At 37.2% G+C, this 22,527-nt stretch overlaps 1 protein-coding gene across 5 annotated transcripts in view; it reads right to left on the reverse strand.

Moving 5' to 3' along the window:
* RAP1GDS1 (Rap1 GTPase-GDP dissociation stimulator 1) overlaps positions 1 to 22,527 on the reverse strand; it is a 91,048-nt gene that overhangs the window by 40,433 nt on the left and 28,088 nt on the right. For 2 of the 5 annotated variants that reach the window (XM_030947947.1, XM_030947945.1), the window contains exons 2-3: positions 18,565 to 18,675; positions 3,236 to 3,358 (exon numbers count right to left, since the gene is read on the reverse strand). In XM_030947947.1, coding sequence (XP_030803807.1) covers positions 3,236 to 3,358; positions 18,565 to 18,675 — 234 coding nt within the window. Of the gene's footprint in view, positions 1 to 3,174; positions 3,359 to 18,564; positions 18,676 to 22,527 lie in introns of those variants that run through there. The other 3 variants (XM_030947946.1, XM_030947950.1, XM_030947948.1) reach the window with 3 other exon arrangements.

The following is a 22,527-nucleotide window of genomic DNA, read 5'->3' on the forward strand; positions in this document are numbered from 1 at the left end:
TTGCACAGGTCCAAGAAAAGATAGATGTGAGCACAATTAACGCACCTTCCCAAGGTACTGTAACGTTTTAGAACGGTGGCTAGATGTTATAGTGTGGTAGACGGTGATAGTATCCATTGTAATGAACATAAATATGAGATACATCTGGTCTTTAAAACTAGTCTTGACATGTCCTTGTAACATTCAGTATATTTCTTTATTGCCCACTTTCAACTTCATTGCAATGTTTATTTATTAGATGTATTTAGTTTCTTCCTCTGTCTGCTCTGTCCCCTCAGCCTCTTCCTCTCAACTGCCTGTAAAAACTCTTCCCTGTTCCTCAGCTATCCCTGCATCATTTTCTTTTACACCCACTAACTTACCATAGTTTCTTCATCATCAAAGTCAGGTGGATTTTTTTTTTCCAAGTCTGTATCAGGAAATACAACTTGCTCTCTCCTAAAAGACTGAGAGGTCTCAGTCTGTTCTGCTGTTTGTTTAGGTTCTTCCTTGTGTGGTGAAAGAGAGTAAGAAACCCTTCCTCCACCCTCCCTCCATTTGGAGTGAGTGGAAGCTTTTACAACAACAAAAATCATTGGTCAATCGCTGAGCAAACTTGTATTTATCAAGGTCATGTAAGAGCAAGAAGTAAAAGAAACGGTGCTATATGTATCAAAATAGATCTGTGAAACAGATGTGGTAACTGCACCTACTTTTGCAGCTGATACTACACAGAAGTAATAGAAGAATGAGAAAGTAAGAACAGAGTCTTTAAAAGCTTTCCACTAAACTGGGAGAGAAGTGAAGCAGATCCTTTGAAGAAAACAGCAAAGAATCGCTTAAGAAGTTAAGAAAAGAACCACTGAGGATAGAGTAACATAAACCAAAAAAAGGACAAGATTTTGAAAGTGAAATGTAATTGTGTTGTAGTATTACAGACTGTGAAGATGATGTTCTCTCATTCCTGCACCTGGCAAAGAAGACAAGACTAAAAACTTTGGAAGAGGGTTTAAAAGGTCTACAGTGGAGAGAGAAACTCCATGTAACAAGTTAATCTGAGCCTTCATGATGCTCACAGCTGAAAGGCAAATAGCTGTAGCTGGAGAGACATGAGTGACTACAGGGAGTTTTGTATGTTTGGGTGTTTAAAATAGAAGAAACAAATATGAGCTCAAGCTGGGAGGAGGAAGAGTCATGTGAGCAGAGGAGGTGAAACAGCAAGAGCATGAAGGGGTGAAAAGATGAAACACGACAAAGCTGCCAAGGCAAGTAGGGATTTGATGTGATCAGATGGGTGTGCATATGATCAGATGAGGGGAATGTAAGAGGAAAATGAGAAGTGGGGAAAGAAAAGATGCTGTTGTATCTGTAACACCCAAAATCAGTCTCTGCTCCCAGTTCAGGCAGTACTGCATGACACGAACACTCAGGAAATGGGTTTAATGCCTACTATCCATTGAATGTTGATAACACAAATTTCTCGAAGTGCCCTAAAGTTTGTTGAAAACAGGTACAATATAAGCATTAAACTCTTTGTTTTATGCAATAAAACAAAGAAAACAACAGAATTCAAATTAGTTATTCCCTCCTGTCCTGCTTAAGCAACTGATTCAATGGAGTTAGAAACCAATGAGAAATATCCAGGTGATCTCAGTCTTGAAAGCACTGGGACCTTAAATAATTTCTGAATACCTTCACTTTAATCTGGGCTGAGGTCCCAGTTACACCTGTTAATGACTCTAAGGAAAAGACAAAAGCTATTCGGTATGATGAACCAGATAAAATGCCAGCTTTTCTGAGAGTGTACATAATGCATCAGTTTGAAAGCTGTCAGGGAAAAGGACACATTAGAAACTACTCAGACATTTCATGTGTGATTTCAGATACTGGCGAAAATAATCTGTAAGGGAATCTTTGCAGAAACAATACATAGTAATCAGTTTAGCTATTGTGAGCATTAATTTTATTCTTAACTTTTCCCTTCTTGGGTAGGAGCTAAAAGGACCAACTGTGATGACATATGGTTGACAGTGTTGTTCTAAAAAGACTTATTATGAATTCACTAAGTACAGAAAAAACCCCATGATATATTTGCCTAAATCTCTATCGTTCTGAAACACTTCTAAATTTAAATTTCTATGTATACATATTTTATTGCCTCTTTATCTAAATAATTTTAACATTTAAAAATGAAACGTATCTCTTTTTTCATTTGTGTTGTTTCTGAATAACCATATATAACTCTATCTTAAAACCAGTAAATTAGGTGGAGGTCACCATAGGGTATCAGTAAGAAGCTGTAGTTTGTGATTCCTTAGAAAAGGTGGAAATGGAACGTGAAAGTAGTCAACAAAAATGTAGCCCTTTTCCTGATGAGGCATCGGCATGAGAGTTTACAAAGGGAGAGGGATGAGGCTTCCAGGACAGCAGTTAAGTAACATTCTACTTTTCTCTCTCTAGCCTGTGGTGAAAGAAAGTCCAAAATGGAATCTGTGCCTCTTCAGCTGTGACAGCAGCAAGTCCAGGAATGAGAAAAGTCAGCCACAAATGTCCTCTACCCTCATCAGAGGGTCTGCCCATAGTGTCTGCTTGCAGGTATGAGGCCATTCTTCTGGGCTCAAGATACACAAGTATTAGGTGAGCTTTAAGATAATCCTGTCTAAAGAAAAATTTAAGTAGTTTTTTGATTACCTCTGATGTTGTATTATATAGTGTATGTATATAATACATACCAAAATGGAACTGATTCTTAGTTGGGACTTTGGACTCTAACACATATAATGCTCTTTAGGTAGGACTAATTGGTTTCAATGTGGTGTCAAAGACTCATAATGGTTATAATCTTAGGACAAATCTCAGACCAAAGAAATTATCTACTATCCCTTAACCACCTGTATAGATGCTGCTGCTATCCCTATGCATAACTGGCTGTACACATGGTTCATGTCTCTTTTTCTATGTGCTTTTCATATAGAAATGCATTTCATCAGTGGTCAGCTATTTCTGTCCAATAAATTACATTACTGTCTCAAAAACTAAGCAGAAGGAAAGTAAGAGAAATTTTAGCAGCCAACTGCTGTTCTGATTGTATTAAAAAGTACAGAAAAAAAATTAGACAAAACAAAAAGAGTGAAAGGGAGGGACATGAAAGGTGTCTAATCTATAAAATGAAAACATAAATGAAGTAAAACATACTGACAAGTGAGGTGAAAAACTGAAGATGTTCCAGCAGAAAAGTTCTTGTAGAAAACCTCACCATTTCTGGCTACTTCTGCTATGATGTTAGCTACTTTTGCTGTGCAGGAAGATTGTGGCATCAACAGACTTGCGAACACCTGAAGAACTCCACTTTTCTGGATTTTTTCACTTGTCTCCATATCTGAAAAACACATCACACAAAAATGACTTGTGCATCAAATTGCTTTGGGGAAGAACAGAAAGAAAAGCAGAAGGGAAGTCTTCTCAAAAGTTATGATAGTCATTATTTCCCATATAAGAAGCCAACTGTTAGTTCAGTTACCATACTTATTTTATCTGATGTACTCATAGAACTTAATACTTTGCCATTTCTAATCAATTGACCTTTATAAGGTGACTGCTATGTAAGTATATACATATACATACTCATGCTTACATGGGGAAAATACTGGAGAGACTGTAAGAGTAAAGGTCATAAAGTGACATGCAGCAGGTAAAGGTATTATGTAAAAGTCAAGGAATGACTCTTTGAAGAGATGAATTATTGGAAATGTTCAAGGAATGATGGGGAAAGTTCTTACAGTTTAGGGTACAGCTTAATGCAGTGTAGGAATCAGAAACTGGAGAAGAGGGAGATCTAAGATGATCCTGGTTGTAGACTCCTCTTACACTCACCAAAATATCTTCTATGTAACACTGTTACTGAGTGGCTCCAGTATAGACTCAGTAGAAGGGAAAGGGAAAAACACTGATTTCCTGTAGTAGGTATCAAAGATTTGTGACAAAAGCTTTCCCCTTTCTGTATGTCGTAAGAGGAATTGTGCAGCTGCTCCGTATCAGGGGCCCACCTAACACTGCTGGCCAACAGCAATGCTCTGTAACAAACTGAAAACCAACTTTGATTCAACTGCAGTTAAAGACAAGCTACTAGATGCTGTGATGTATTTTGCTAACCCTTTTAAAAATGGCCTATTTGCGATGAATATTAGTGTGACACACAGTACAACTAGATGGCAGCTATCATTTTACAAAGCAGCATGACTTCTTAAGCCATTTATAAAGGAAGTAATTTGCATTCTTCAGAGTTTACTTTGAGATGCTCCAATTGATGACTTTTGCAAAGCAAAACAAATCCATCTTGAATGCAGCCTGCAACCACTCTTTGGCTGTGCTTCACCTGTAAATTGATCATAACATACCACCCTCTCTTTTTTCTTCCTTCCTTTCCCCACTCTCAGGGCTGCAATTGAATTTGATTTGTGGCAGCCCCAGGACCACTCTGCTGCCTCAAAGACTGGGAGAGATCCACCCAAGCTGACCCTGAACAGAAGCCAGCACAAGCCTGGCAGAGGTGACTCCCATGGGTTTTGTGGCTTGCACAGAGTATGTACATGCCTCAGTGTCTGAGAGCTGGTTATGTCTACATGACAGAAAACAGACTGAAAACAGAGAACTTCTAGTCTGGACTGCAGTTATGCCTCCCATTTCTGTATATAATTCTAATTTGGGATGTTGGTGTTTGGCTAGGACCACTCAGCTACAGTATGTCGGTGATGACATCTGATACAAACAGATTTGGCATCAGTAAAGAGCAATCTCAGCATCTCATGCATAATGTAAGTGCTAATTATTATTAACCTGCTTGCAATCTAGTTAACTGCAATTTTTGAAATACACTGAAAAAAACCTCTCAGAAGATATAATATAAAGGAGCTTATGGCTTATTTGAAAGCTTTTATAAACCCTGACATTTGGCATATACTTAGTAGCAATATTTTCCAATGGATATAGGCATGCAAAATGAAAGTCTGAATTTAGAGAAAATCATATCAGGACTAAATACAAGTCCAGACATCTTAGATGACTGTTAAGGAAGAGCTTCTGTCTCCCTTAAGTTCAAAACGCAAAATATGGATATGTGTGAATTTGTATTAGTAGGCAGAAGACACTAATGCATTTTCTCCTCTCATGCTGCTGAGATATACAGTATCCAGTCCTATTTTCTTGGTCTGTAGTTTGATGGACTTATTACTGTGCAAAGCATAAATTACATAAGTAGAACTAAATATATCCTGCAAGAAGTGGGGAAATAAAATTAAATGCTTCTCCAGGCAAGTTGTGTGCAGCAGATACACCCTGATTTATTTTATTAAGAAAAGCAAGTGAGCACCATAAAAGCACAGCCTTAACAGACCTCTCAGAAACTGGGAAATCAGTTACCTGGGATCACACAGATGAAAACTGACCAGTGACTTATTCCTGCTCTGAAACAGTAGAGTAGGCACACCTGCATATACTCACTCATCCCTTCAAACCAAAATCCTAATGTTTCTTGTTAGTCACTTGGGCATCAATGTCAAACTTTTGCTAGTCATAAAAGAGGGAAGACAGATTAATTAGACCAGCAGTGAGTGCAGAACACCCCACCTCTACTGTACCTTGGGTGAGTGCTCAAGCATCCTTATTTTGAGGAAAAGCACATTACTCTGGCATCAGGCAGAAGAATTACTACTATCAGCCCACAGTGCTCTCTGAGGCATTTTTGCCAGGAATTGCCTTAAGTGTAAAAAATGCCACAGGGTGCTTCAGCTCGTCTACTCCAAGTCTAAGTAAGCACTGCTCTTTCTCTGCAGAACACATGCAATTTACACTTGGTGTAATATACAAATTAATTCAGTTTCAAAATAGAGAGATGACAGTATGACACTAAATCTTTGCAAGTAGTTTATAGTAGATCCTCCATATAAGGCATCTGAAGAGAATGTGCCAGGAAAATTACTCTTCCATCCTCCTGTACATTACTCTGTTTAGTATCTGCAAAAAAAAAATCAATTTTTCCAGGGATTCTGTGTTCATCATATTAAAGTTCTAATAAAGAAGTTGGGGAAAAAAAAATGTACTGTAATATACAAATTCATTTCGCAAGTCACATGTTATTAGCAGATATTTTTGTTACAGGAAACCAATCTTTCTGGAGTTTTGAAATGCTTAAACAAGGAAGGGTATTTTAATTGGAACAAGATGTCTTATTTATAAACCTAAAATTGCCTTGTTAAATATAGAAATTTTGCTCAGTATTTTTTATATTCTTTTAAAAGAGGAAGACTTGACAGGCAAATAATGCACAGGGCGTCCTGTGAAGTCTAAACAAAGATCTTCAACCACCCTTTGCTTGTCTGCAGAATCAATTGCACACTCAGTTCAGGTACTAAGTGTTAAAATGCATGTCTGTAGAAGAAAATACCAAGCTGGAGGTCTTGAAGATGATTTCAGCACAGCTGTAGTTATATAAGCATTTCTTTTAGTGCCCAGAAGGGACAATTGCTTCACTTGCAAGACATAAGTGAACAGTCCTGTGTATGATTCTCCTTTGTGCTCAGCTTCACATAGCACCTGTCCTGTATAAATACATAAAACATACAGGGACACAGGAACAAAAAATGAAGGGAAGTGTGTGTGGTGTTATTCTTTGGAGTGGACAATAGATTGTCATGTTTATGTGGCAGTATTTTCACTATGATTGTAAAAACCATCAGTTGTTTTTGATTCTGCAGAACCTGAGACTGGGAGACCACACATCAATGCTGCCACAGGGCTGGTACCCCTACCACTGCCCGGCTCTGGGAGAAATAAGGTAGGCTTTGCTGAAAATTAGAAACTGCTAGTGGCTTTAGCATAGGCAACTCTCAACTCTTGCCTTTATTTGTTCTCTTTAGAGGCTGGAGAAAGCCTGCCTGGCTTCCTGTCTCTCTGTATATATGCACTAAAGAGGTATTATTTATTAAGAATATCATTCTTCTGCATGCTAGTTTCATTCTGGGCTTCCCAGTAAATTATTAGAGGGTAAACTATTTTGAAAATTTATTTCAACTGTCATCTTTTAAATTGCTATTTCAATTGTAGTTGGAGCATATAAAAATTCTGCAGGAGCAAGAAAGACCTAGGAAATCTCTACCACATATTCTTCTCTTGTGTTTCTATACTGGCCAAAAAAGAAATCATAGCCAACATTCCTTTAGCAGAACTGCATCCCCTTTAAAATCCATTAAATTTATGTCTGGAAAAAACCTAGCAATGTAGATATCCTGACTTTAGGGTGCCACACCTCATAATCCTTTTGCTATCTGTAATGTATCTGTGATTTAAAGTGCTTTTTTTAAAGGCTGATTTTCAGTCTGCTTACACCAGCCCACACCTAGAGCTGTCCCCTCTTAAAGCAAAGAAACTGTAGGACTGTAATAATGCTGCATTAAAAGCAGCCCTTTTGCACACAGTCTAACACAGCATAATTGGAGGGGAAAACTCTCTAAGGTTAAGCCTGCTGCTTTAGATGCCTCCTTGTATCACTTGATATCAGGACAAAGGGTATGTTAGATCATGTAGTGTCAAAATCTTATTGATGTCACAGCTGAGTGATTAAAATGTCAATATGCTTGCTTTTTGTGGTTTTTGCATGCCTAAAGTCAGAATAGTTAAGGGTGTGGGCAGGAAAATCTTTAATGCCACAGATCAGAGCTGGAGAGCTGAGCACCACGGCTATCAGACTGGTTAATTAAGCAGCAGAAATCATAGGAAAAAAATCTAATATGTTTCAAATTAAAATTCTACACTCTTTTCCCTCTCAGCTCTCTTTCCTCTGAAATTTCACTTCCCTCTATTCACTCTTCTCTCCTCTCTGTATTATTTTGTACATCTTCAACTGAAATAAAAGGCAGAAAGGGGGAAGGGAAAGGCAAGGCATGTCCCTCAGCAGTGCCTTGCTAGCAGAAGAAAGCTGTAGACTCACCATTCCTTATCCCCTATGAACAATGAGTCTAAGTTACACTGTTATTAGTAACCCTACAGTCATGATGGCTAGCAGTGCAATAATTCCCATGTTGTGGAGCTTCACACCACAGAATTATGAATAAACAGCTTCGTGAGGGTCCTCTTTATTAAGCAAACTGTGTTTGCCATGTAGTCTTTTGAAAAATGCATGTCTTTTTAGCTGCAAAGATGTTTTATAAACCTACTGGAACTACTGTAGAAATTTACCTTGGCTTGATAAAGTTCCTCCTACATGTACTCTCATCAGAAAGAGAAAGATGACCACATGAATAAATAATGATGAACCACATATATCATGAAAGGAACCTTCCATCTGCTCTTTCAGAAGGAGAAGGGAAGAAAATGAGGGGAACAAGGATATCTTTTGATCTGGCACATGCTCCTAACCACCACAGTAAGAAGGTTCATGTGACCAAGCATAAGCATTGATGCTCTCTCCATATACAGCCTCCCTCAAGAAACATTGTCCCCCTCTCCACAGCCTCCCACTGTATTTTTCAAACCACTAAATGAAGATTTTAGTCTGGCTACAAAAGCACAAAAAATGAGTTGTAAAGAAGCTCAGAAAAACAAATTATATGCTCTCATGAAACAAAGAATGCATCATTGATAAGGAGGTTTTGCTTAACAAACCTTAACCAAGGAGTCTGTTCCAATTATCAAGAGTTACTTAAATAGGGAAAAAGAAGTCTAATACTAATACTAATACTAATAATTTATGTATAAAAATAACTGAAGACATTTGATTTCTTTTTGGCATGCTCCTCCTCACATGGGGAAATCCCCAAAATCTGCCTGTTCACTTATCCTTGAAATTTGACACCTATTAGGCAAGGAAGGAGGATTCTCCCTTAGCTGTACAAATGTTTCCATCATGGTGTTTGCTCTGTTTTGTCTCTGTCAGCAGCTACAGGGCAACTTCACTTCCTATTTTTAACGGAGAAAGAGACAGTACACAGATGTTTGTAATTAAAATCTCAGCTCTAACAAGGAAGGAAGGACAGATGGAGAGACAGATTTATCAATCAACTAGCTGCATGAGTCCCAATGATTAAATTCTCCAAAAGCTACATCCAAAGGACAAAAGTGAATTTCAGGATGAGATTCTACCCATTGAATAGCCTATTGCATGTACCAATGAAGTAAAAAATATGTGACATCTTTGCCTTCAATGAAGAGAAATGCACATATACTTCCATGAATAGGTCACAGCACAAGGCAGAATGTTCAAGTTAGGCAGCTTGGCACCTCTGAGTTCCTGAACTGCATCCAGTATTGAGCCCTGGCATGTAGCTGGTAGATTTATCTGAGCTGTTCCCCCTTTCTGACTCATCCTCTCCAGGATGTAACCACTTCAGTAGCAAGGTTGCTGGAAGAGTTTGATGTCAGTGCCTCAGCTGCCAAGTTTGTTGTCTGGCATCTTAGTACAAATGTCATACACTCACATATTCTTGTTTTGTATTCAGCTTCTGTGGACGTTTTCCCCTGCCTCCTCTCTTGCTTGTACTGACTGAACTTAGTAGAGGTCCCAGGGTAAAGGGTATTCTCATGCTTTAGTTCTTCAAAATGTATAACAAATTCTGGTCCTATGGAAGAAAATCCTTTCTCCAAATTTGATTTAGTTTATTAACATCAAATAAAATTTGAAAGCTGGTCATTTTATATGCAGGAAATGTTTCATGTTCCTTTTAAGCAAACTCTAAAGAGTGCTCTTAAGTGAGCTAAAATGCCTGCTGTGAAATTCCACCCTTTGCTTATTGAAAGAGTACGTCTACAAGAATTTTTTAATCTGCTGGTATTTTTAGTGAGCTGTGCTATCAGAGTAGTTTAAAGAAAACTTAATCTTAAAAAGATCACATTTTTAAGTTATAAGGGACTGGAGCTAAGCTAAGAATGAAACTGCAGACCTGAAATTGTGAATTACATGATCTGTAAATATAATTTTTTTGCTAAAAGGTAGGCGTTTTCCTTTGCATTTTTGAAATGCTATATAGAAGCAAAAGAAAAGGCCTGCCTTTTGAAAATGCAATACAGAGGCAATCTAAAAAAAAAAAAAAAAGATGTGTCAATTCTATTATCTGGAACTGCTATTCACTGATGCCTTCTGCAAAGAAATAGATATAATAGTAATCTTTATTTGGCACATTGTGTATTCAATGAATAGCACTTGGAATTTAACACTTGGATAAACATTTAACTGTCTGGCACTAACTAAATACATCACTATTAAGGGGAATTTATGTAAAATATAATCCCACTAAGCAGCAGTGATTACCATTCAGTATCATTAGGGTAAGCCAGTTTACTGGGAGACAGTCCAATAAAAAGCAGTCACCTTGATTTAGTACAGTTATACTGTAAAAATATATTATATACGGCTCTTAATGAAGAAACATTTCCAGAGTGTACAATTATGTGTACAATTTCATGACAAAGCAACAGTCCATGAGCTAAAATGCAACAAACATCCTTCTTCTGCAAAAAAAAGGAACACTTTATAACACAGTATTTAAGTCAAAACTCCCTCTTAAAAAATATTCATCATGATCCCCAACTTTTAGCAGGGCATTTGACTAGAAATCTTGGCAGATAAGATTAATGGCTTGATTGGCTGAGCTGGCCCAATTAAATTTGAACCCCTGCCACTGTTAGAAGAGGTTATCTGTGTCAGAAGCAGACTAGAAATTCTTCCTGGTCTGAGATGTGGGATTTTGGTTTGACTGCTTCCTACCAGCCACTCAGGTACATGCATTTAGCTTGGGTTTTTGTTTTGTTTTTGTTTTTTTTCCCAAAAATTTTATATCTGTTTCCCCCTTCTGTCATTTCTCTTCTTCCACTAAAATAAAAATCTTACATTCCACTGTATTCCTTGTTACTCATCCATTTAGTTTCATTTCTTCCTTTTTCATTTCTACCCCAGCTCCCCCCTTTGGTTTGAATAGGCGTTAAATGCATTATGCCCACTCCACTGAATTCCAAAGATGCTGAATCAAGGTTTAGTAGTAGCTAAACAGATACTAGTTCATGTCTTCAATATGTAAAAAAACCAAGTCCTACAAGGTACTATGATGCTTTAGTGCTGCTCTTAATATTTTTGTCGTTTCCAGGACAAAGCAGGAATAATAATAAAATCCTAAAATCTTTGTCATAGGCCAAGGACACCATCTACCTAAAGAATACTTTAATCTCAGGGGTGAACTATAAATTTCAGGAGACAGTTAGCAATGATACTGTTTAGTTTTTATCTTACTGGAGGAGGATGTTGCAGCTTTCATCTGCATATTTCCTCTTCATGGATAACACCATAAATGTTTGTTGCTTGTTTAAATGTTCAAGCTGAGACATTTACATGTCAGGACTAACATGCAGGTCTGTGCCTGCAGGGTCTGAGTACACATCCATGGCTGTGACGCCTAGAGAGGCTGACCTAGAACAGAGGCTGGACAGAGTTAAAGAATAAAGTAGGTGTTTATTAAAAAGCCTCAATGGATACACCTTGGGCAGTACAAGAGCCTGGCCAGGGCTACACCCAAGATGGACCCAAAATGGTCACAAAATGCAAGACTGATCACAAGGTCCCACACTTTTATAAGTTCTGGTCCATTTGCATATTGGGGTTAATTGTCCAGTTACAGCTTCAGGTCATGAAGTCCCATCCTCCCTGCTCACTCTCTTCAATTCATTGTTGTTTATGCTTTTTGGGCTTGAGGCTTTCAATGGTTGTCCTTAGTTCTCAGGTTGGAAAAGGATTTTTTTGTCTACCTACCCTGTGGAGACAACTTACCAACACTTAACATGAAGTTCAGAGTTACAAACCAAGGCAGCACAGAATCTGAAAAATATGGAAGCTAAAACTTAAGGCACCTGGTGGCCTCCTTCTCCTTCCAAGATCACAGCTAGGAGACATATACCAGGGATCACTGGAAGGCACACCTGAGGAGGATCAAAAATCCTCCTGGAAGGGAGACTGCTACTAAGAAGAAGGAGATGCTAAAGATCAAAGAGGAATAAGAAAGCAGGGAAATGCTATTTGTCAGTGAACTTTATTCTACTAGTGATCAGTTGTTTTAAGGCCACTAATCCAATTAGTACTACTGCCTACGCCCTTGGTTGTGCTAAGCTCTCTTGATGTGCTTATGCACTGCCTTGTCACAGCTTACATGTAAAGTGTGTTGAATCTGCAGGGATGCTGAAAGCTCTTTTTTTATTTATACAAAACAACTGTGGTCAGAAAAGGGCCTATAGATAGTTATTGTTTTAAGCTTTAATAGTGTGCAAGCATTCACAATCAAGAAAGCATTGTTCATTGGCTACAATCTGCATGAAACAACAGTCGCATCATTTTACTCTTATTCTGTTCATACAATTTCTCCAAAACAGAGAAAGATTAATGTGCTGATGTTTAAGAATATGTTTGCTTGAGCATGCTCTGAAATGTGGAGCTTTTTCTCCATGCTCCATTCCACAAAAAGGAACACAGAAAGTTTAAGATGTTTAGCCAATAAGAAAAAATGAAAATTATTTTAGTTGTTTGTGCCTTAGAATAACTCTGCTATGACAAGAGGTTCTACAACTTAATTTTTTCTATGTTTGGGGCAGGAGGATAGATATTTTCATGCTAATGTGAGAGGGCTGTGGAAACAGAAGATGAAATGACTGTTTGTTAATCCTCTGTGTACTACAGAGGTACAAGGTTTCACTGAAATCAGATGGCACTTAGTATTACAAGTTAAGCAGACAGCTGCCTACCTGACTCTGCAACGAATAAATAAGAGTGTGTACACAGAACTATCAAGAATGTAGAAAAAAAAGAGGTAAATAGACAAAAATAGTTACTTATTGCTTTTTTCTGTTACAAATCAAAGATTATTATTTATCAATAATACATATGATTAATATTAATATATAATACATAATATTAATTTATAGATAATTATTATCATTACTACATAATTGTATTAATTAATAATAATATTATCACATTAATAGCAAGAATAATACATTTTAAAATTTCAGGGTTTTCTTTTAGTTGAGCCCTGAATTACAGATTTACAAAATTCTCAATTCTTCATGATTTTTCCACTCCAGTAGAGGAATCATTCAATTTTCTATGGCCAGTGAAGATCAGAAAAATGAACATCAAGTATAGGAAGCCCAAGTACTAACTAAATTCAACAACATATGGAAGCCACGGCTATGAGGAACAGAATAAAATGAATTTCCAAGTGAAATATAACCTCTGTGTAAACAAATGGTTGTGAGAACTGGAAATCCACCAAAATAATTAAAGACAGAAAACTAGATGCCTGTTAGAGCAGGTGCTTACCAAAGTTTTAGGGCATTCAATGAGAAGTTTCACCACTGCCAAAGGAATGTGAGAAATCTGCTGTGTCTCCAGATATCCAAGATTTTCTTAAGCACTCCAGATGCCAACACATCCTCCCCTGGGATCCCATCAAATAGGAACAAACCCATTTCAGAAAACCCACTGGTGACTCCCAAGAGAAAACCCGAACAAGAACCTTTAGGTAGGAGGGATAAGCCCATGGTCCCTACAGGCTGGAACAGCAGGAAGTGATGGCAAAAGCTTACTAGAAATTGCTCAGGTAATTTGTAACAATGTTATTTTCCCTGATGCAAAACAGCCAGTGTATTCTAAACAATGCATGGCTCCAGCATATACATTGTGAGGCAAAGCAAAAGACTATTATGAAACTGTGTGCATTATGGGAAGAAAAATGGCTTCTAAGCCATTAGAAGTAGCCTTTGAATAATGCTGAGATTTCTAGTTTCAAGAATGAATTAAAAATTTTCATTTGTCATGTGATGGTTCCTTGAGTTACCAGGCATCAGCAAAGCTCAACAAGTAGAAAATAAGGCATCTCAGTCAGCCACATCTTTAAGGTAAAGTGCATTATTTCAAATATTTCCAATGTTTCTAAATCCTTTTCAAAACTGAGGCCTTGCCCTCTCATGTAAGCTTATCTTTATTTCTGTGATTTTGCTTAACCATTTTTTCACACAAACATGTAAACTCATATTCTTAATCTTCTAAAAAGTGTATGTAAAAAATATTTCAAAAGCATGTGCCAGCCTTTCCACGTCAGCTACATGTCAGACATTTTCAGAGCCAGGTGCTGAAAGCTGGGATTAGTGGGCATTTTCAGCCTCTTATGCTGAGTACAGCAGAGCCAAAAATAGCATTCTCAGCAGATTTTTCAGATTTCTCATTTATCGAGACTGGGTTATTTATGTCTGCTGTAACTTCTTGTATCTGAAAAACAGCATGTCTGGACTAGCAGTAACTTTTTTGTTGTTGTTACTGCAATAATTATGTCCCAGAGAGCTTGCAGTTTAAAAGAAAACCTCTATTTCCTTTTTGCTTTCCTTCTCTCAAGCAGTCCTTTGTTGTGGACATTTATTTAGAGATCTTAGGATAAATGCACTTTTTTGATAGGCATAGTATTTATGAAATGGCTCTTAACAAGTATAAATTTGTATATGCTATCTGAATATAATGGCCAGTATTGTTTTCTCCTGTAATTCCTTATACAAGACAATTAACCAATTGTTCCCAATATCCAATAGGAGTACATACCCATATTTTCCTTGGGTGCAAGATACAGAATAAAGCAATTATACTTTACTTACTTCATTCCAGAATGTAAGCAAATGATCTTTCAAATTAATTTTCTTCAGTACATGTCTTACTCATACTTTTGAGGAGGTTTGTGTCTTTTCTGGTTGTTATGATCATTCTATTCTCCATGTCACTGTAAACAGTCTGCTTCCAGATCAGCAAAATTCCTTCTAGACAATAACACATCAATCCATGTCTGTATAGAACTAATCCAGATTATATGGAGCAGACAATGGAGTAACTTGTTTTAATGGATAGTTATTAAAAGAAAACACATGTAATACATGACTTTCACCTCTTGATTGAATATAAGCCAGTAATGCATTTAGTGCATGGTTGGCTCTGTTTTTTTGCTGCTTATAATGCTTATGGATCATGTACCTCAGCCTTTCCTTAAAAATCTGAATTATGGGAAGTTTAGCAGATGGTGAGTGCTTGCAGGGGGACAGAGATCAAATATTTGTGGTTTTCTTTCAGAAGCAAGGTGGACAGAATCTCAGCTTATGCAAATGAGGTAGATCCATGGAGGTGAAAGCAGCTCTTACCTTACCTGTGAATCTTGACTTATGTTACTGCAACTTTATGGCTGCCAAGTCCCCAGAAATGCTAGTTAACTTCACTGGGAATGCTGAAGGAACTCCACACAAAATGAGGTATGTCATTATTCTAAAGCATTTCTAATGCATATTTATGTCTCATTCTTCTGTCATTGTTGCCTCTTTCATCTTCAAAAAACCCCCTCAGTTTTCTCCAGTGCCACAAGCTAGACCATATATGACTGGCCTCAGACAGAAGTGCTGGTGACAGACAAGAACTAAAATATCTGCATAAATAGGAATATATATATTTCAAAACAATGTCTCCTGAGGAAACCATCTGTGCAGGATTTTCAGACCCAGGTCTCAGATGTGAAGAACTATGCAAGTTTCTCCTAGACAAACTGTAGTTCAAACAATTTGAATTTGGCTTGCCAAATATTTACCAGCAGTTATCACATTCAGCTGAGTATCTGACTCACCCTTCTGTAGTATAGCATATGTGTGTGTGCATGCACCTTAATTTTACTGCTGTGACAAATGGCAGAATAGCTCCTAAAGTCAGGCAGGAGGTATCATGTTCCAGGTCATTACACCTGTCTAGGATTATCAACAAATCAGTTTTGGAAATGAGAGTGAAAACCAAAAGAAAACACAGCAGATTACATAGAAAAAAATGAAAAGTTACTAAATTCATCATAACTTTGACATCTCTTTCTATAGAAAGTAGAGAATATGAGAAGTAGGTAATGATAGATAGTAGATAGTAGAAAATATGAGAAGGTAATGTTTTAGCATAATGAAAACATAAAGATTGTATGCAAAATAAATGGAACTATAATTTTCACTGTACTCTTACAGACTAGGGAATTTAACATTCTGCAGCAGCCACAAACCTATGCATGCAGATACCAATAGATAGTGGTGTAAAGGTCACTAAAACGTTCATGAGTACGTGCACTATGCAAAACTGAAGTTGTCCTTTACTGAAAATCTCAATTTGTTGTAGTATCATTGGGTGTAACTACTGATTTTGGCTGACAGTACATGGGAGTGAGTTGCATTAGCATATTAGTAATGTACTAAATTTTATATAGATAAAATAATATTTTTATCTCCAAATTTTAAAGCAGTGAATAAAACTTTAACTTCTGTGATTAACAATACTACCATGAACTCCCAACAAAATCATAGTTCTATAAAATTATCTTAAAAAAAACCTATTCCTTGAGTGGCTTGTTTATCTCACATTAATATGATTATTTACTGAACTATAATATAAATGTATACTTCATTAATTTAATCATACACATGGAAATATACTAAACAAGAGCAGAATAACTTTGCAAAATATTATTTAAATGATTTCTGTGTAACAATTAACATGTACTTTTATATAAACAATTTGATTTCTCATTATTATTGTGTAATAATTTATACACAGACACAGAGGTAGAGTGTGTCTCTCATAACTAGGTATTGTATATATGATAATATAGACTATCATTAAAAATCAATCAGCCAAATTCATATTAAGATGTTAACTGGATGGATGAGAGCTGTGAGAAAGTGTTTAGAAAGCTGATTCTGTGTCTATTTGTTGAATCAATCTATTATATGCAATTTACCTCAATCTCTGAAATCTTCTGAATGTACTGCTGTTCTCATAAAATTATCTCAAGCCAGAAATCTGTTCCCCAAATCATCGGACAACCTTGATAACTAAAGCCCATTGTCCTATGAGACTTGGAAAAACTTAAGTATGGAAATGTCCAGTTCCCTTGAAACAGAATTGATAAACTGGTTCCTAAATTACCAGCAAGCTGTTTGAAAAACCTCTCCTATCTGACCCATCTAATTTTCAGTGCATTATTTCAGTTGCCCCAAATCTTGGGCAAATGCAAATATATGGAGATGTGTATCATAGGGCAGCTCAGCAGGGCTGTATTCATGTCACTGACTTACACACACGAGTATGGGAAATTATGGAGAGAATAAATTTTCTAGAACTACCCCAAAGAGAGAGGTCAAAATCCTAATAATCTGTTTATCTGATCTGGCAGCTGCAAATCTAGAAGAGAAAAGACTTTGGAAAGAAGAGCAAAACCATTGACTGAGACAGAAGATTCTGGTTGCAAGGAAACATCAGTAAGTTTGCTGTATATTAGTAACATTATTTTGCATCTGCCAGACTTGTTCTCTGACACAGCTATGTGACCTTCATAGACAAAATAGCAAACTGTTATTTACACGAGTAAGTTGTCACTTTTCATATGATCTTCTCTTTAGTACTTATTGTTTGAGTATTAGGCTTAAAAGTAGTGGAAGTAAATCCAATTGGAGGTTGGATTAAAGTATTGGATATATCTTATAAATAAATCCAGAACCTTCAAAAAATGATTGATCTAAACCTTAAAGATTTTATTACTTTTTGGCTGATAATCTCCTTCTAAAATAGTAAGAATTAAAAATGGACTACTATTAAATGCAGACGCTGTTATAATCCACTTTTGACTTGATCTGGATGGTGTTTATATTCAGTTGTGAAAATCCTCATAAAGTATTTTACACCAACTAATCCAAGAGGCTTTGATTTGTAGAATACCATCATGTGAAAAAAACCAAGACTTATCAATAGTTTGTACTTTTGAGTGTATTGATATTTCCAGAGGACTAACTCTTTTTTTTAAATAAAAAAGCTTTAATTGTGGCTTGTACCTATCCTGAAACTGAAAAGGTTTTGTACACATATTTTTCTTCTGCCACAATCTGAAGCACTAAGAAAGTTAAATTCAGAAAAGTCTTATAAACTGTCATCTTCATTACCTTCCCTTTCTGGCTACTGGGAGTGGGGACAAGCATTCTAAAGTTTTTGGCGAAAATGACATCTTGTTCCATTCTGATGTTATTTTTGTTACATACTACATATCCAACTTGGACTGTCTTTGGATATCCAGGCTAGTTCTGCTAATTGAAACTCCTGGAATTAAGAAATCTGTGATCAGAAGTGTGAAGAGAAATACATTACAAATAGGAAACTATGCTCTTTCAACCAGAATTAGCAAGCAGCTCCCTTATCCTTTTCCCAATCTTATGAAGCTTATTTCTCCATCTCTGTTCTTTTTTTTTTCTTGAATGATCAATTAAAAAAGTAAGTGCTCTGCTTCATTGTGGAGAAAGGAATGGACTACAGCTGTTCCAAATATTCAGGTATTTACCTGTCACTGTCTTCGCTGCTACCGGAACGTTACAGACATATGGGTTAAAAACCCCCAAAACTCCACAGAGCCAATCTAGCAGCCTACTGCTTGAGCCAGTCTTTCTGCCACATTTTAATTCACGGCTCTCATATGATTTAAAATTTGAAAGGCCCAAAGAACTTACTGTTTTGTGCCAGAGCTTGAAGCAGACAGTCCAAGCATCCCTCCAAGCTATCTGCTGTGCTGTCAGTGGATGTTATCTTCAGCTTTTTCAGGGCTTCACTTAAATTATCTGCTTGATAAACACAAAGGAAAAAGAAATCAGTGTCCTCATCAATTTGTTAACAGCACTATAGTCTTGAATGTAAATAGTTAGTGTAAACAGTTCCTGTATCAATAAAGAAGACATGCATGGTCTGTATTCTGAGGATACAAAAAGCCAGGAGGCAAAGGTTATAGATTAAATTAAACTTTTCAAATTTATATATACATTTATCATTTTGCATCTGAGAACAGGATATCACAGCAGGAGACATGACTTTATGAAATACCACTGAACAGCAATTTATCTATCATTATTTTCTCAGCCTCGCTGGTACAGAAAACCAGCAGCTGTTTCTTTGCTTCTCCTCTTGTGTGTGGGAATGAAATAGAATAGAAATAAGCATATCTTGATCTTCTTCATCAATAGAGGCAAAGTAATTGAAAATGCCAATTTCTGCATGCTGTGTAGGCCATCTTGACTATTCACAGATGCCTAGTGCTAAGCTTAGAGCCTTTTAAGAATTATGCCACTTTCCACCACAATGTTACAAGCATCATTGTTTATAGGAATTGTGTTAACTCTTTAAATTCAACTGATCCATAAAAACAGATGGCATCTTCGCAAAATAAGAAAGTTCTATTGTGGATTTCAGATAATTAACTCTTCCCTCTTTAAAAAACCCACCACCACCCAAATGCAAATGAGATTACATCATTCTCAAAAGACACCTATTTGCCCAGTAAAGGTTGGGGTAATATGACTGTTACCATTTTGAGGATTCTATCCTTTCATGAGCAAGGTTTAAGGCTGCAGCTGCAGCCTGAGCCTCTGGTAAGCCCGCTGATGACTAACCTCACTCTGAATGGACTATTCTTTTCAAAATGAGTGTTGATTCAGTTTCCATGCCAACTCTGACAGCAAGCAGAAAGTGTTACTCAAAACAAATAATGTTAAATAGTGTCTCACTGTCTCTTGGTCCCAGTGGCTGATCAAGAGCCTTGACCCAAGCCCAACCCAGCCACAGGTGCAGTTTCTTTTCAGTGCATCACTGGTATTTTCTGAGCCTGACTAGCAGCCAGTGCTGCTTAGAGCTTCCCACCAGCGTAGGAAGCCTCCTTGACAGGTGAGCTGGCACCTGCTGTGCTCTGCCTCCTCTTCACTTGCCTATGTATGGGATGGTGCAAAGGAAAAGAGTGAAGACACAGCAGGCATCCCATGAAAAGGGTGGAATCTCACTGATGGAGCTGCTTTGATTCTCAGCCAAAGCTGTGGCTTTTGTTCCACCTCTCATTTTTATTTGCATATGCCTTTGTAGTTCAATATTCCATACAGATAAAGGTGAGATTCTTAACTTTCTAAAGTGCTCAGTCTTTATATATGAAATTGCTTATATGTTTGTATGATCAGGCAGTTATTTTGTCTATTCATAATGAAAACGTTCTTAGCAACACTATAGCCAGGAGTGTCAGTACTCCTTAATGCAACCACACTTGGTTGTGGCTCCTCAAGATCTCAAAAACCTTCCTCCCTACCACCTCCTCACTATGCTGAACTGCCACCTTCTGGAACAAGCTAACTGGGAAAAGAACCCCTAAATTTAATTTCCCCTCATACTCACATTACTCTATAGCAGGCTTACCACAGCACTTTTCTTGAATCACCTTTAGCCAACAGTAAAGTTGAACATGCACTGCAAAGTCTCATTGCTTAAATTCATTATTCAGGATATACAACTAGAATTTGTCAAAAGCCACAACTTATCAATGACCAGCCCCAGCACTACAATTTTACATTGTGCACTCCACCTCCTGTCATGCCTTCTTCACCTGCCTCCTTCTCATATTCTTCTCTTCAGCTTTCTGCTAACATAGCGCTAATTCTCTTCCTTCCCTACAGGCATCTCATCTCCTTGTATATTCACACACTTAACTTTGAAGCTGTAGCAACATTTACAATAAGAAGACTCAATCTACTATATATATGAAAAGCAAGGGTTCCTATAATCTAGGGAAGAAGAAAATGCAAACGTAAGAAATTCACTGTCACAACAGATTTTGCAGACTATTGTCAGAGAGCACACCCAGATTTTATTTCTCTCTTACAGCCTCTTCTACTTCACTTGCGCTCAATAAATCACAAGATCCCACTTATTATTTAATTTTTTCTGTGCAGAGATGAGTGCTTTATATAAAATACTTGTTATTTCTTTCACTCCATTCCACATCAGAACCTGCAATAGAGTTAGAAGTCTGCCCAGTCTATTTTCCTACCACTCCTTTCTGTTCAGTGCCATGTAAAGTTTTTCTGGGGAAAGTCCACTATTTTAATACTACAAAATTACAGATGATATGCAAAATTATGTATTTTGGGCAAAATTGTTCAGATGTGACTACCCAAATATTTCATTCCCTAGGACAAAGAAATCAATTTTTCATGATACCAAGCATGTGCACATCCCGCTAATATACATGGACATTTAACAGCAATTTTAGACAAACTTCAAGTATCAATGGGCACTTGTGACCGTACTACTTTTAAAATATCTTATGAAACAATGTTGCACTGCATGCCAAATTACCCTTCCACTAGGTATACTCGGATGTTGTGAGTATTTTTAAAGTAACATAACAGGAGAGATTAATTTAGAAACCATATGCATAAAGTGTGCTTCTAAAAAAATTAAAATAATCCTAGATTTTCTAATAAGCCTACAACTCTAAACTTCTTGCAGCTTGACACTTAATCACTCTGTACTAAAGAAGAAAATATAATAGGAATACTGTAGACACAACAGATCTCTTGACCCAATGCCACAAGGCCAAGAGCACAGAGGGAAGAAACCATCCTTCAAGAAAGAACTTATTTATTTACTTTGGTTCTTTCTGTCCTAGTCCATCTCCTTTCTAAACTTCCTTCAAAGAGAGTTACTTTTGAAACCCAAGAATCTTCAACAGATTCAGAGGTTTTGTTATCTTATAATTTTTTTTTCTTTTGTTGTTCTGAAAAGAACAAACCCTTATAGTCTGAAATGACACTGACAGGGATACTCAGAGAGAAATGCTGTAGTGCTGCAGAGGGCTCTCACCATATAATCACACAAGGCTTCCCACTCCTGCTGTTTCACTGTTGCCCCTAACCCATTGTTTAGGGAAGAAGCTTTTCCAAGTACAAAATCCCTGTTGTTTTCTTTGGATCATCTCCTGCTTACTTTTGTGTCCTCCTCTCCTTCTATAGAAGCTGTTTCCATTAGCCTTGTTGCTGCATAGGCTGACCAGATTGTCAGCAATAAAACCCCATCAAATAAAAGCAATATGAGGAATCATTTTGGCTGAGTATCAGAGAAACGTGACTTGGTACATTGTGTCAACATGCAAGTTGTGTGAAGCTCACATTAGGAAGATCTAAGGGTGCAAGATTAGGATGGCTGAGGTAAGAATTGGCTAGTAATGTTCCCTGTGGTACAGCTGGTCAACAATGTGGTATCGTGTTGTGAATATGTGTGGCATGAAGTCTGACACTGAATACAAGTATCAACTATTTTGTTGATGACCCTAAGCACAGGAAGTCTCTCATATCTGGCTTACTGTATTGCTTTCAGAAAATAAGTTATCTTATCTGGACAAGAAGCTCTGAATCCCACACACCTTAATCCTGTGTATCCTAATGTTACAAACTGATAAGTTAGCAAGTGGAGTCTGCCAAGAGCTGTCAGACCTGTCTGGCCCATTCCACCTATGGTTACATTTTGTTTTCCTCAATAACTACTCCTGCACAAACACTCATTAAATTCTTTGATTACCCACATTGCTTTTTGGTAGCACAGTATTACTACTATCTCTTGCAACCTTTTGCTATCTCTTGTGCAGGCATTTCTACAGGGAA

This window comes from Camarhynchus parvulus, chromosome 4 (genome assembly GCF_901933205.1).
Source record: "Camarhynchus parvulus chromosome 4, STF_HiC, whole genome shotgun sequence".
Classification (NCBI taxonomy): domain Eukaryota; kingdom Metazoa; phylum Chordata; class Aves; order Passeriformes; family Thraupidae; genus Camarhynchus; species Camarhynchus parvulus.